This window comes from Phalangium opilio, unplaced genomic scaffold, assembly GCF_054372755.1.
Source record: "Phalangium opilio isolate 3A_F unplaced genomic scaffold, DU_Popi_V2 ptg000200l_1, whole genome shotgun sequence".
NCBI lineage: Eukaryota > Metazoa > Arthropoda > Arachnida > Opiliones > Phalangiidae > Phalangium > Phalangium opilio.
This window is the reverse complement of record NW_028324213.1, coordinates 838604-852807: the sequence shown is the minus strand read 5'-3', so window position 1 is coordinate 852807 and position 14204 is coordinate 838604. Positions and strand designations below refer to the sequence as shown.

Here is a 14204-nt window from a genome sequence, read left to right as displayed (position 1 = left end):
CCCAAAACACTTACTTCTGTTATATTGAAACAAAGAAACTGAAGGTATACATAAACGTTTAAGTTTTGGTTTCACTTTATAGGGGTGTGGTTCCCAGCAGATGAGAAGCTAGGTAAAAAGCAAAGGCTTATGCATAAAACTGGCTCTAAGAGGTAGATAAATTGATAATTCAATAACAAAATTAAAACCTTACGTGACAAACGAAGGCGTTTATAGTTTATATAGTGTGACAAAGAACCTTGGCGATGAAATTAAAAGTTAGCAAGCCTAGAACTAATAATTTTCGACCACAAAAATCTCGTTTAAACATTCTAACGACCCAGCCGCGTCAGAGATACTGGAAAGGATGACTTGCTTTCGCACTAGCAGCGCCCTCTTTGATAATGACGTGCATGGCGTTACCTTAGTTACGCCAATAGAACAGAGGCGTGTCACCAGACCCGAGAAATTACAGGAGGGAAAATTCAAACTAGAAAATCAGATGTGTTTTCTTGCTTTGCAGTTTTTTTTGTAACGTTAAGTTTCTAGTGTTGCCAAAAATATAGTATTATCAACTTCTGCTTGTGGGTCGAGATATAGTATAAGTTAAATATATAAGAAAAAAAATTTGGTGGCATATGCGGAATAGTAAAAGTCAAACTAACCGTCCCACGGAAAAAGAAGGCCTATACAACAACTTCGTTTTTCATTTTACTCTTTTTAAACGTGACAATACCAACTAGCGGGAAGGAGTTGGAAATCAATTGGCAAAAATGGGTTACATGTTTAGGACGGTAGGCAAGCCTACTTCAAAACCACCACAGTTCCAACTGTCGGATAAATGTCGGTTACTAAACGGCCTAAAAATAACTTTGCTTTTAATTTTACTCTTCTTAACCGTCACAATAACGACTAGCGCGAGGGAGTTGGTAATCAATTGGCAAAAAATGTGTTAGATTTTTCTAGACAGTAGGCAAGCCTACTTTAAACCATCTCAGTTCCAACTGTCGGATAAATGTCGGTTACTAAACGGCCTAAGAACAACTTTGCTTTTAATTTTACTCTTCTTAAACGTCACAATACCGACTAGCGCGAGAGAGTCGGTAATCAATTGGCAAAAAATAAGTTGGAATTTTCTAGACGGTAGGCAAGCCTACTTTAAACCATCTCTGTTCCAACTGTCAGATAGATGTCGGCATTGCCAACTAAAAGAAGTAGTCAGCTTCATGAGTCAGAAAAGTGTCGGAATAAGCATGGTACAGCTGACTGGACCGTAAACCGACTATTCGACCTTTAACCGACTGTTATGCGGAAGGCTTGTGCTACTGGGGAGGGCTTATTGGTAATATTTTTCCCGTTGCTGTCTTTTGTGGTGAGTCAAAGCCAGAATCTCTCAGTGATTATTTAGGCTCATTCGTTGATGATCTTTTGGATTTAAGAAAAATGGTTTTGAATATGGTGGGAGAACCTATAGGTGCAAACTAAATGGCCCTTTTATTCTCGACACACCAGCGAGGTCATTTGTTAAAAATTCGAAAGGTCACACTGGGTATTATTCCTGTGACAAATGCACAATAAGGGGTTCACGTTATAAAAATCGCACAGTGTTTTTGCTCGATGAGGTTTCTGATGAAATTGTTACACTACGTACAAATAGTTCATTTAGAAATCAGGAAAATGAAGAGCACCACTTAGTTGGAGAACCTTCTCCGTTAGAAAGATTAGATATAGATATAGTAACCCAATTTCCCCTTGATTATATGAATTTGGTTTGCCTTGGAGTTGTTAAAAGAATGGTAAAATCGTGGGTTAAGAGGGGAAAGTATGTTGTTCGTCTTAGCCACCAACAGATTAACGAGCTATCGTCTAACCTTAAAAGATGCCCAAAATTTGTTCCTTCGGAGTTTGCGCGAAAGCCAAGGTCTCTTAAACATATTGATCGGTGGAAGGCCACAGAACTCCGACAATTCCTGTTGTATTCTGGACCAGTTTTGTCCCAGGACATTCTATCCCCCGATGTATTAGGGCAGTTTAGACTTTTGCACTCTGCAATCTACATTCTTGCATCGCCTGATCTTTGTAAGACTTACTTAAACTATGCGGGAGATTTATTGGAAATGTTTGTTTCTTCATGCCCAGAATTATATGGAAAAGAATTTGTGTCATTAAATGTGCATGCTTTGACCCATCTAAAAGCTGACGTTGAGAGGTTTGGCCCTTTAGATAGATATAGTGCCTTTCCATTTGAGAATCATCTCCAATATTTTAAAAAAATGTTACGATCTCCTAACAAACCTCTTCAACAATTGTTTAAAAGAGTCAATGAAGGCAAACATATTTTAAAACATAAACCAAAATACGGTGGTATACTTCTCAAAAAGCCTTTCAAAGACAATAGCTCCCAAATTCCTACTGGTGTTAAATCTTTCAAAAAGGTTCAGTCGGGCGCTTATAGCTTGACAACATCCCCAGCTGATGGCTGCGTTAAATTAACTACAGGGGACGTTATAAAAATTAAACACATTTACCGGAGAATGGATAATGAAATAATGGTGGCTGGCAGTTTATACAAATTTGTTGAGGATAGCTTTGAATATCCTCTACGCTCCTCCATGTTAGGGTTGTATGCAGGTAAAACTTCCAAGCAAGTCAAATCATACCCCTTGAGTATCGTTGAAAGAAAGTGCTTTGCTTACCCAAACCAAAATAAAAACGTAGTTTCTATTGTACCATTACTTCATAAATTTTAGTAGCTTTTTAGCTTCATTTGCACTTATAATATTCACGACTGGATGGCCTTAAAGCGGAAATCTGCTCACGATTCGCCCCTAGAGTTGTACTTGTCCGCACAGCTTCAAAAAAATCCAAGAATGTGCTGCCACCTTTAATTTTTAAGGTTGGTTTATGATCAGACCTTTTTTTTCTACCAGTGCTGGACATAAGTTGCCATTTAACAGTTTAGACTTAGAGCAGACGACGGTTTGAAGGCGCGGGCTGTTTATTATTCTAACTTCATGCTGTGAAAGGGTGGTTTGTTTTTGATTATTTAGATGGTCTAAACTGAAATGAAGGTGTAAGATTTACTTATTATATTTGAGAATGTTCGGTCACTCGGGAAAAAAATAAAATAGTTTTATATTGAACGTTGTTTTATACTCTTTTTATTCCAAAATTTTGGTTTGCGGATGTGATCCTACATAGCCACGATATTGAAATGCATTCGACCTATTTTAGTAAGTATTTAATTTAGTTCAGTGACTTACACTTGGTCTTACTGTGTGCTTATTATAATGATAAACCACAAGTACAATACATTGATCCTTTATTGACGTTGAAAAGAAATAGATTCACCTTTGCGTTTGACTAATTTAGTTTCATAATTGTAATAGCAAATAAACATGTTTGAGCCCAATTCTGCCACACGTAATCAAAGGGACAACTTACTGTTTCCAATATCAGGGCTCCCACAAAAATCTCAAAAATAAACAGGGGAAAAAGGGACTTTTCACGATAAAAATAGGGTAAAATAGGGACCTAAATTCTAAAAGTAGGAACCAAAAAGGGACCACTGGTAAAACAAAATGATATCTATTCTATGAACATATCACAAACAGTTAGGAACCTATTACTCTTTCCTATTTTTTCGACAAAATAGGATATTATTTCTGACTTTTTTGTTTATATTCTTATTCTAAGGGAGCGGTAGGTAAGACTTGATACTGGCTCTAATGTATAAGGAAAGGTTTTTTTTGACTAGAAGTAACTATTTCATGTATCATGTTTAATGTTTTTTAAAAAATCCACTGAACGAGAATTTGGGCCTTTACAGGGTTCGTACAAAATGTTTGGAATGAAATTCCCTGACTTTTCCAGGTTTTCCCTGACTAACTTGAACAAATTTCTCTGACCGTTTGCAATAACGTACATGGCGAACATATATGAAAACCAGTCTAAATTCAGTCGAATAATTTTTGCACAAGTTGTTATTGTTATAAAAATTAGCCAATTAATTCGTTCAAATTTAACATTAAGTAAATCATAAATAACCGGAGCGAGCGAAGCGAGCGCCGCAAATTTGGGGCTCTGGTCAAATCACAGACAAGGCATTTTCAGGTCACCCTTATACTTTTTCTGAGTTTTATAAAAATAGGGTGATTTAAGGACCGAATACCAATTTTAGGGTAGATTAAGGACCATGTAGGAAAATAGGGACTTTAGGGACTTTTAGGGACCTGGTGGGAGCCCTGCAATATATAAACAAAGTGAACAAATAAACCAATTACTTTCAAAAATATACATACATTTATATCCAATACTCGAAAATACTCCTCCGCGACGGAAGTCGCAAATATAAATACCACGGACTACAACTACTACTTTGACCTGTTTTTCATGTTTAAAGTGAGAAATGGTCTCTTCCCAGAATATGTAATAAACTGGTTCCCAAAGGGAAATAATAATATAAGAACACGTGGAGACAAATATAACTTCTACCCTGAAAGTTGTAACTCGCGCGTTAGAGACAAGAATGTAAAATTTCAAGGCATAAAATGTTGGAATGAACTAGAAAATCACCACAAAATAATAACATCAATAATGCTTTTTAAAGATGCCATGAGCAATCACGTGGCACAGAAATTAAGGCAATGAGGCTGGGATTATCTGTATACAGGCTCTATACTTTTAATCTAAGTTATTATCCATTACTTTTATTTATTAAATTAACTCTGGACATCATTGTAAATTAGGACTCCACCTTAATGATTGTTCCAATAAAAAGCCAATATTATTATTATTATTGTAAAACCTTGCAAGAAGTTCACCGCGGTATCTGATTCTAAAATAGAAACTCAAAATATGCAATGGAAATATATTTTGAAGTCGGTCAGCAATTCCTTTTCATATACTTTCCACTGGAAAAATCTTGCTCCGCGACAATGGCGCTACTTTCACCTAGTGCAGTTTAAGCTAGGTAGTGTCATTTCATCCGTACCAAGCGACTTGTGGATGTGTAACCATTTAATTATAGTCATTATAATTGTGGGAGGAGTCACGTCCCACCACTGATGCCAAATGCATATTGTGCACCCTCACTGTAGCTGCAGCAAAGAGGAGAGAAAGAATCAGTATCTAATGCAGGTGTCTATTAAGCCTAATATCCCATCTGCTGAGCCCAGTAAGGCTGTAACAGACCAAATCGTACAATCCGTACATTAAAGCTAGTTAGCGGGCCAGAGAAAACATCTTACTACTATAGAGTCCATTAATTAATAAATAAATAATACGTTACGTCATTTAGTTCTTTTATTCCAACAGTTTTCCATCTAAGTGAGAGACACCCGTATACCGCCAACAAGCCCAAACCATGCCGCACCTAAATGAAAAGTGACTAAGCGCGTATATTCGGGATCAAAGGTCACAAACGGAAAACGACGCCTCGTGGCGGCGTCCGTTACTTGTTCCCCAAACACATTCAAATATGATAATTATACAGAAATATAAAATGTTACAATCGATAATCCTATTAGGCATAACAAATATATAATTATTAAACAAAATAGTAGTAGGTAAAAATTAGGAAGTAAAATTTTGTATTTAATTTAAATTTAAAAATTGGTTGATATATATGTTCTGACTAGCTGTTGACCGCGGCGTCGCTCGCGTGTAATAAGAACTTCCATCAAAATGATACAAAGAATGGTTAGATTTAACAGATAAATAATATTTTTGTAACACCGTAGGAGCAAAGGCACTCAGCGTTGCCCGCTAGCCCGTCGGGACATTTTTTATTACTATTCACGCGGTCATTATTCCATAAAGAAGGGTTTTTAAGTTTTTGGCCGCCATTTAAAAAGATGGCAACAAATCGAACCCAAAAGACCATTCAGCCCGTCTATAGGTTGCCAGTGTACTAAATATTTGTGAAATCGGTTGAAACGCGCGGGCTTTGTTGCATGGAGAAGAGTTTACATTTGTGGGCGCCATTTTTTAAGATGGCGGCGAATTGGAAAAAATCTTTCTTAGTACGCGCCTTCTACTTTTAAGTAACGTTCCTGCAAAGTTTCAGCTTTCTAGGGCAAGCGGTTTGGGCTGGGCGTTGATTATCAGTCTGTCAGTCAGTCAGGACTTTGATTTCTATAGATATAGATGGACTAATAATAATAACTAGGCTTTGTCTATGAAGGGATTTCTACATTAAGCCTGTGGCTAGTTTACAGGTGGGTCCCTTTACATTGCATAGAGGGGTGGTGGCTAGCCCCTATGCCACAGCATACTAACTAATGGAAAGGAGAAACCGGCTTAGACCGCGGAGGAAAACTCCTTTACAGCGTCTCTTCTCGAGCCTGTATCGCTTGAGATACAAAACGACTCGGGTTCTTTCTTGGTTGCTTGTGGCACAGGAATTTAGGCTTCTCGTTCGACACTGGCGCATCATGTTTCCTTCGTTGACTCCGCTTCCAGGGCGTTCGGTACATTCCTCATCTAGATATGGTAACGGTACATTGGTATGCAGGTCCTTCCGCGCTGATGCCTCCGATGTGGGTAACTCCTCAGGCGCTTCCAATTGCGGGAAGGTATCCGGCCCCTTCATGGTGGTGATACTGAGGAACCTCTCCTCCGATGTCATAAAGTATGAGGGTTATAAAACAAGAAATATGAACTGATGTATTAAGGCCAAGTTTAGAGTCTAATAAGTAATAATACGTTACGTGCTTTGGTTCTCTTTTATTTCAACGGTTGAAGTCCTTTATCGTATGGGGATGTGTTGTCCATCTAAGTGACCAAGGAGACACCGGTATACCGCCAAGTCAGCCCAAACCATGCCGCCCCTAACGTTTACCGACTAAGCGGGTATATGCGGGATGAAAGGTCACCAATGCCAAATGACACCATCTCGCTGCATCCATTACAAGGTCCCTAGCTCAAGACCTGCAAGGACCATCAACAAACTGTTTCGTCAGTTTCAGGCCATCAATATCAAGCCAGAGCTGATACTAAATAGCAGTGATTCTGTCATGTAGGCACCATCTTACCTATCCGTTGGTGATGGGGACGACTATCGTTGGTCCAAAGAAGAGGGTGGTGATGGATTTGTCAGGTGTCTTATGTGTAGGATCCCAAGCCTTTCTTGGGTCTCTTATGTCTAGGATCCCAAGCCGTTGTTGGGTCTCTTATGTCTAGGATCCCAAGCCTTTGTTGGGTCTCTTATGTCTAGGATCCCAAGCCAAATAAGCGTCGATTCCTCAGCATTCCAACTGTCGAAACCTCTTATTTCGTGGATTGCTGAAGTTTATTTTTAACATTAGAAAAGTGATTTCATTTCCCTTCAAGGACTGACAGTGCACGATGACCGCAAATTTCCCTTCCTATGACTTACTAGTGATTAGGGTGGTGGGGGGTCGCTTTGCGGTCATTTCCCAAGAAATTTAGTTATTATTTAAAATCGAGATATCTGTTTCTCTCTTAATTCCTCCTTTGAAGGGGCTTCTACCATTCCTCTGGTTTTGGCAATCCTTAACGGGTGATCAGCATCCAGTGGTACTTTTTGTTTCAATGACCCCTAGAAATCATAATAAATTTATAGCTGAAAAAGAACAGATTTTATTTTTACCTTGAAGTTTTCCCTCTGTCCAAAAATGATCCGCATTAATTCCGGAATATAAGAATATTTTTTCTTCTCATATATTGGCACAATGTACCACGCCTTCGTTCGTTTACTGTAGGCACGTGTATCTCTGGAATCCACACATTTATGACCGTTATGCTTATTTCAGAAACACATAGGCTATAATAAGTATATTAATGAAATTTTACTTTGGCTGTCCATCTTGTCTACAAGCCCGAGGCCTTCCACAGTGCTTGTTGTGGTCTATGGCGGCTAATTTAATCCTTATTTGGTAGCCCCAGTAGCTACATCACAGACAAAAATTACTATGTTAACATGGTAAACGATGGAAACAAAGTTAGACATACCCAAAAGCGATTCTTTTTGGGGCATACATTAGAATTAGACTGTGGTAACTTTCGAGAAATCCTGTGTGCCTGTAACAAACAAGATTTGCGCGTGATGAATGGTGGTACAGTTCATCTCTAGGTACTCACGCATACCTAAAGTTTGTGAAGTATCCCATATTTTTCAAGAGGTACTTCCTCATAACTTCGCTTCTTAATTTTAAGAAAGTGGGAGAGTTGGCTTGTAACCAGGGGTGTTTTTCCAGCTGCTCTTCAGTTAAAGGTTCATGGTCGCAATGATTGAACATGCCTATCTCCAAGTGCCACTCATGCTCGTTGATAACATGGTGGAGACAAGTCAACCACAAACTCTATAAATATTTGGATTTCAATTGACCACCTGTTCTTCAAGATTAATTCAAGATAATCATAGCACAATACCTTCAAAGTGAAGACCTGTCCTTGACAATTTTTGGAGCACCACCAGAAATGATTATGTAGTAGAGGAGCCCAGTGACATAAATCTCTATGTTCTTTAGATTTCAGTGCAATCTACATGAAACACGTTCTGTTTCATTCACTTGATAAAGGGTGAGACAAGAGATTTAAAAATGGAAACATATTTACTTCGTTCAATCTCTTAAAAATTATTTTGCCACCATGCCACGTGTCCCACGAGTGTTTTACACCTGACAAACAAGAATCCTCCTTCCCTACGAATAGTCGCAAATAAATTTTTTTTCATTAATATACCATGCATTCTAAAATCGCCAAACGTTAATGTCGTGCTTGAAACTAACTTAGCTCAGCTGAAATTTCCGAATGAGCATCTGTGACGACTTCCAGCACTTTAACATTGTGTTGGCCGCCAAGCTCCAGAACCTCTTTGGAAGCACCTTTAAAAGCCATGAGCTCCATGTTCGGGCTTTTCCCTACAGCGTGTCGAACGTCTTTGTTGGATATAGCTATGATTTTCTTTGATTCAGTATCTGCCAAAAAGTAAGTGCAAAACATGGCGGAATGCCCTGGACTGTCCATCCTTCCATCTCCAGCTACTACAAGTTCTTTTCCCGACAATTCTTCGAAAGTTTCTTTTTGCGTCCTCTCCCAGAAAACATCAACAGCTGGCTTCAAAAAATGAAGCTGATAGCTGATGGTGAAAAACAATTTCATGCCCAATTTAATAATAATGATATATGCTCGCTAGCGAGAACTCCCCGGTCTCCATGTCTATACATCGTTTTCTCTAAAGGTGAGAGGGGATGAATTTTATCTAGCCCCTTTATTTTATCATTCTCAAACAAGGCAAAAATCATTTTGCATTAGTCCGTGTGCTTTCCAATGTGCTAAGATTGTACATCACCCAACAACGATCTAAGGCTATAGACTAGTAACGGACTAGCAGTAGAGGGGGTGTAGACGGTGTGTCCCTCCCTCTGGTCGCGCTCTAGTATGAGGGACTACTTTGCGCGCCCAGTAGGGGGATTACACTGAGCTAAGAGATAAAAGGGTGTGACGTTTGCATACTTAGTGCCATTACTCATAGAGTAATGTCAGTTCTACGTATGCAAACGTCATACCCTTCTATCTCGTAGCTCAGTATCATCGCCCTACCAGGCACGTACTGTATCCCCTCTTACAAAAGCGCGCCTAGAGGGAGGATACACCGTCTAATCCTCTCTCTACTCTATACATTGGCTCGCATACACTATACAGTTACGAAGAGTACCACATAAACTTGAGAAATCCATGCCCCATTCAATACACGCAAAATACAGTGACCACGACACTATAAGGTGCCATTTCTAGTTTAGCTTACAGTTTTTCTCTTTTCGTAAATCGTAGAAAATCAACACAATCAGAAATAAACCCTCGCAGTAACCAATTTCAGTTTTTCTTCGCCAAAAAAAAACTAAATCCATCAACTTACGGGACTATTGAACGTGTACCTGATGTCTATGTAATTTAGAAAGGAACCCCACCGTATCGAATCACCCCTCAGTGATAGAAGGCTTTCTATACATGTATATGCATACAAAAACTGCTTCTAGTGGAAGTCAGGGACAATATATACTCATATGCGGGACTATCAAAAAATGCGAAATTATTCATTTCTAAGACGAGTTTAAAAATCATTGTACACTTGTGCAAACTAGTAAAAGATACGTTTCGCAACTACTTTTAGAACCCGAGCTTTATATTTAACTTCAAAACCGTCCTCGTGCCACGATTTTTGAACTATCAAAACGGTCTCTTTTACCAGTCCCCTTTACGATTGCAATAACCATGTAATCGCGTGCATTTGTCAACCACATAAGCACTCGTTCAGAGACAAATAACAAGGTGATGGACACTCCCAAAATAATTGCACACCTGAATTTCTTTCTACACTCTACACACACTACAATAAATCTAAGCTTTCGTTGTAGGATTTTCTTTTCAGTGTTATGTCTTCGAAGTTATTAATATCATTAGATGTTTAATATAATTTTAATAATCATGGGTTTTAAAAGGTTTTGAGTGCTTTTAATGGATATTAAAACCGTAACTGAAGTCTCCAGTTTTGTTTTGACTGTACTTCAGTTTTTTACCCAACACCAACGCTATGACAAATTTGTAGTAGGAAAACAGTAAAAAGACATTGCTTTCATTTCAAAAGCATCGGAAAGCTAAAAATTCTTTAACCAATGTCCTTGTCTGTCCCTTGAGTCAATAAGTTTATTGGTCCTCCCCCCTCCTAAATTGCAACCATCCTGTCCTTCTAAAAGTAAAAGTTTCCCATAGCTTCTCGTATACAAAATAACTAAGTGAATGCTTTTAGCACAACAATAAAAACTTGGGGCAACCAACAAGAGGAGCTGATAAGCTTGACTATAATTATATCGAGGGGCTAATCGCTATCAGATTTCGTTTTCAAAGGTATTATATGTAAGGATGTTAGCGCTATCAAGTGCACTCCACTTAAAAAGGGAGGGTGAAGTAGAAAATCAAGTGATTTTTTTATTGATTCTTGTACAAATTATAAGACCAGTCTGCATAGTGAAACATTTAGGAAATACACAGGAAAAATTTTAAAATTAAAATTAGGTTCAGATTTTAAGGATAATTTTAAATAAGGACGTCCGTCCAATCGCGTAACGCCCTGCCTTTCTGTTAACAAAATTCTCGTGACACGTTCCGTGTCGATTGAAATTTATCACGAGATTTGATAAAATTTGCGCGCGACGTGACAATCGTGGCGCGAGACATGGCGTGTGACACGAGAATTTGCTTAACAAAAAGGTAGGGCGTTACGCGATTGGTCGGACGTCCTTATTTAAAATTATTATTAAAATCTGAAACTAATTTTAATTTTAAAATCACTCGGGAGTATTTTCCGAATGTTACACCATACAGACTGGTCTTTTAATTAGTAGAAGAATCGATAAAAAATCACTTCATTTTCTACTTCACCCTCCCTTTAAAGGTTAAGCACAATCCTTATATTGTAGTAAAAGGTACAGCGTCTACAACGATTACTTTTTCCTTATCCATTGGTTATTAGGCACGAAAGCAATAGTGATCGCCCCCTTTGATTTTAACGCCAACATGCTAAAATTGCTCGCTTCACTTTTTCCGTTGGCCGAATCAGGCATAACCAACACTCTACCATTTTATTTCATTTTAAAAATTGTGTTCTTGAGAGTAGAAGGTGTAACGGCCGGCTACTTCACTCGCCGTATAGGCGCTAAAAGCTGCGCGTCTCCATACTCTCCAACCCTCTATGCCTTTAGGGTGTCCTATTGTCATCTTAGCTGGGGTGGTCCTCGTGACCCTGACCTCCCGGACTAGGATGCCATTAGGCACTAATTGGAGTTTCCAATAATCTACCTAAATTTATGACTTGATGATTTGGCGGAGAGATGTTAAGAAACTCTCTCCGAATGGTTTTATGACAGGGTTGACTTGGGGGATTCTGTTGTTCCGAATAATAAAATATCAGTTCAATTTCAACCCTCAAAACGAAGAGTCACTTTTTAACATCTACATTCGCTACTTAAAATAGCGCTCGTAGAGAGACTTGTAACGTACATATCCGGGCAACGTTACAAAGGTTAAAAAAATGGAAGACTTCCCAATTGCAATGAAATCGGGTTCAGCCGACCCCTTTTCTAATTGTTGTTCGTGTCGGTCATTGTGTACTCGAGCCCATGGGCGCCTAGAGTGCCCATGTAGGGCAAACGGTGTCGAAAGCACCGATCGATGTAGCTGCGGGTTTGTGGGCAAAAAGGTGCTAGTTTGCACAAACCAGCAAATTCCTTGCACCTCCCGCGCCCCAGACCCCCAAATAATTGTGGGAAGAGCAGGGGAGCCATATCGGGACATCATCGAAAAATTGGAAAGAGGAAGCGAGGTTTCGAATTCTCAAGATGAGGATCCCAAGGAAGATACTTCCTCAGAAGAACTTCCCGAGCTGGAGATTAGGTTTTGACTTTTTAAAATTAATATAAAATAAGGCCAGTTTGACGGTCAGGGACATCAGTGTTGCGATCGCCGCATCAAGCGCGGCATAGCGTGAAATTAGCCTAAGTCATTCTTGGTTAATTGGCCAGATTTCTTTAAAGACCATTTTAACATAAGTTTATAAAGAATCGGAGGATAAATATTGCATGCACGCATGATTTGAATGACAACCCGATTTTTTTAGTTTTCATATGATGTAAAGGACAAAATATAAATTCTATAGCCCACCCCTGCTCCTAAAAACGTAGGAGTCGCGGTGCCCAGGTAAGACGCCAACCGGCTCAAAAAAGGGTGCGACAAGCGCAAGACCCGGCGATGAGGGGGGCATTTTCGATATTGGTAGTGCCTGCCGAGGCAGGGCCGTCTATTAGTGAAAATATATCTAGAGCCGTTGATGTACGTGTATATATATATATATATATATTTTTTGAATTAAATTCAAAGGTAAACGACATTTTTGTAGGAAGTTATCGACGGTCTAGATATCACCACTAAAGATAGACTTCTCCGAAGATTGGCCAGGATGATTCCGGAAACGGAAGCCATTTTAGGTGAAAGTAAGACATTTTCTAATTGTCTAATAACCGAGACTTTCCAAGTCTCTTTCCATAGACATTTATAGCTGTGTTCAGTTGGACTTCAGTAGTCCTACTTTCTATGCTATATAACATTCTGACTGAACACGACTATGTATACGGTCTTTGCGTGAAAAAAATGGGATAAGAAGTAGGGGTTAAAAGCCGGTTAAAGGGTTAGTGAATATGGCGTCGAAAGGACATACTCCTGTAAACAGCAAGGGGACAAGAAAGGGGGAATGAAATGACGTCACAGGCAAGGAGCCTATACTTTAAACGAAGAGGATAGAAAGAAGAGAAGTAGAAGCTAACGGCTTTGACAAAGCATTTTTAGAGTTCTCGCTTTTCGTTTTTAATTTTACACGGAATTATGGAATTATAATTACGGTCAAATTTAAGAGAAGGTCCAAGCGTCTGGCCTTTCCTGGACGCGCGCACGATTTGGAGAGAGAGAAGCTAAAGGTAAATTTAAGAGGGGAAGACAGTGGCCGATTTGAAGAGAAAGAGAGATGCGAAAGCGATGGCGCGCTGAATGAACAGAAGTTTGAGGAGAGAGTTTAAAATTCCCCGGTAACTATAATTCAACCAATGTGAGGGCAGTGAAAGATAGGCCCGCATGCTGAAAAATGCACAAAGCGAGAACTCTCAACCTCAGCCTTCTACACCTCTTCGTTATACCCTCCTTGCTTTGAATAAGGTTCCCGAACCAAGGGTAAACGCTCTTTGACCAACCCTAAGTAACACGCACACATTTCTACTAAAATCAGTTTCAAACTTCTATGTTTTTCATGCAATTTTAGTTGCAAAGCCTAAAATATGAATGGTTGATAATATTCAATGTTTTAATGAAATAGTTTTGCGTGAAAACGACCACCCTGGCCTCGGAGACGCACCACAAAGAAGCGATAGATTGAAGGAATGTCCTCCTCCTTCCTCACCCCCCGCGCCGGGGCAACAGTTCTGCCTATGCGGACACTGTATGCCTATGCCAACAGCGCTTGAGAATAACCTCCAACGGGCTTGTGGCGCAATGGATAACGCGTTTGCCTTCGAATCAGAAGATTCCAGGTTCGAGTCCTGGCAAGCTCGGTATTAACATTTAAAGATGATTATCAGAATATAACAGAAGGGAAATTTATAATATTGCAATGCTTCAACAGCATTTAGGTTAACCTCCAACGGGCTTGTGGCGCA

General features: G+C 39.3%; 1 protein-coding gene and 1 non-coding gene across 2 annotated transcripts; one reads left to right on the top strand and one right to left on the bottom strand.

Moving 5' to 3' along the window:
* Positions 1 to 7014: 7014 nt before the first annotated feature.
* LOC149621867 (uncharacterized) lies at positions 7015 to 8006 on the bottom strand. The gene is made up of 5 exons (XM_089853606.1): positions 7954 to 8006; positions 7795 to 7890; positions 7592 to 7715; positions 7358 to 7540; positions 7015 to 7263 (listed from the first exon to the last, which is right to left on the bottom strand). Exons 1-4 carry the CDS (start codon positions 7980 to 7982, stop codon positions 7418 to 7420), a joined length of 372 nt encoding a protein of 123 aa, XP_089709732.1. The 5' UTR covers positions 7983 to 8006; the 3' UTR covers positions 7015 to 7263; positions 7358 to 7417.
* A 6020-nt stretch (positions 8007 to 14026) lies between these two features.
* TRNAR-UCG (transfer RNA arginine (anticodon UCG)) lies at positions 14027 to 14099 on the top strand. Its single transcript has one exon. It is a non-coding gene; the product is annotated as a tRNA-Arg (tRNA).
* The last annotated feature ends 105 nt before the right edge of the window (positions 14100 to 14204 follow it).

Bases quoted from the DNA above. Each gene is read 5' to 3' on its own strand.
- LOC149621867 (XM_089853606.1), bottom strand. From the start codon at position 7,982: ATGTATGCCCCAAAAAGAATCGCTTTTGG. The intron at 7,891-7,953 runs GTATGTCTAACT...TCTGTGATGTAG, and splicing joins CCAAAAAGAATCGCTTTTGG to CTACTGGGGCTACCAAATAA. The intron at 7,716-7,794 runs GTAAAATTTCAT...TGTGGATTCCAG, and splicing joins AGACAAGATGGACAGCCAAA to AGATACACGTGCCTACAGTA.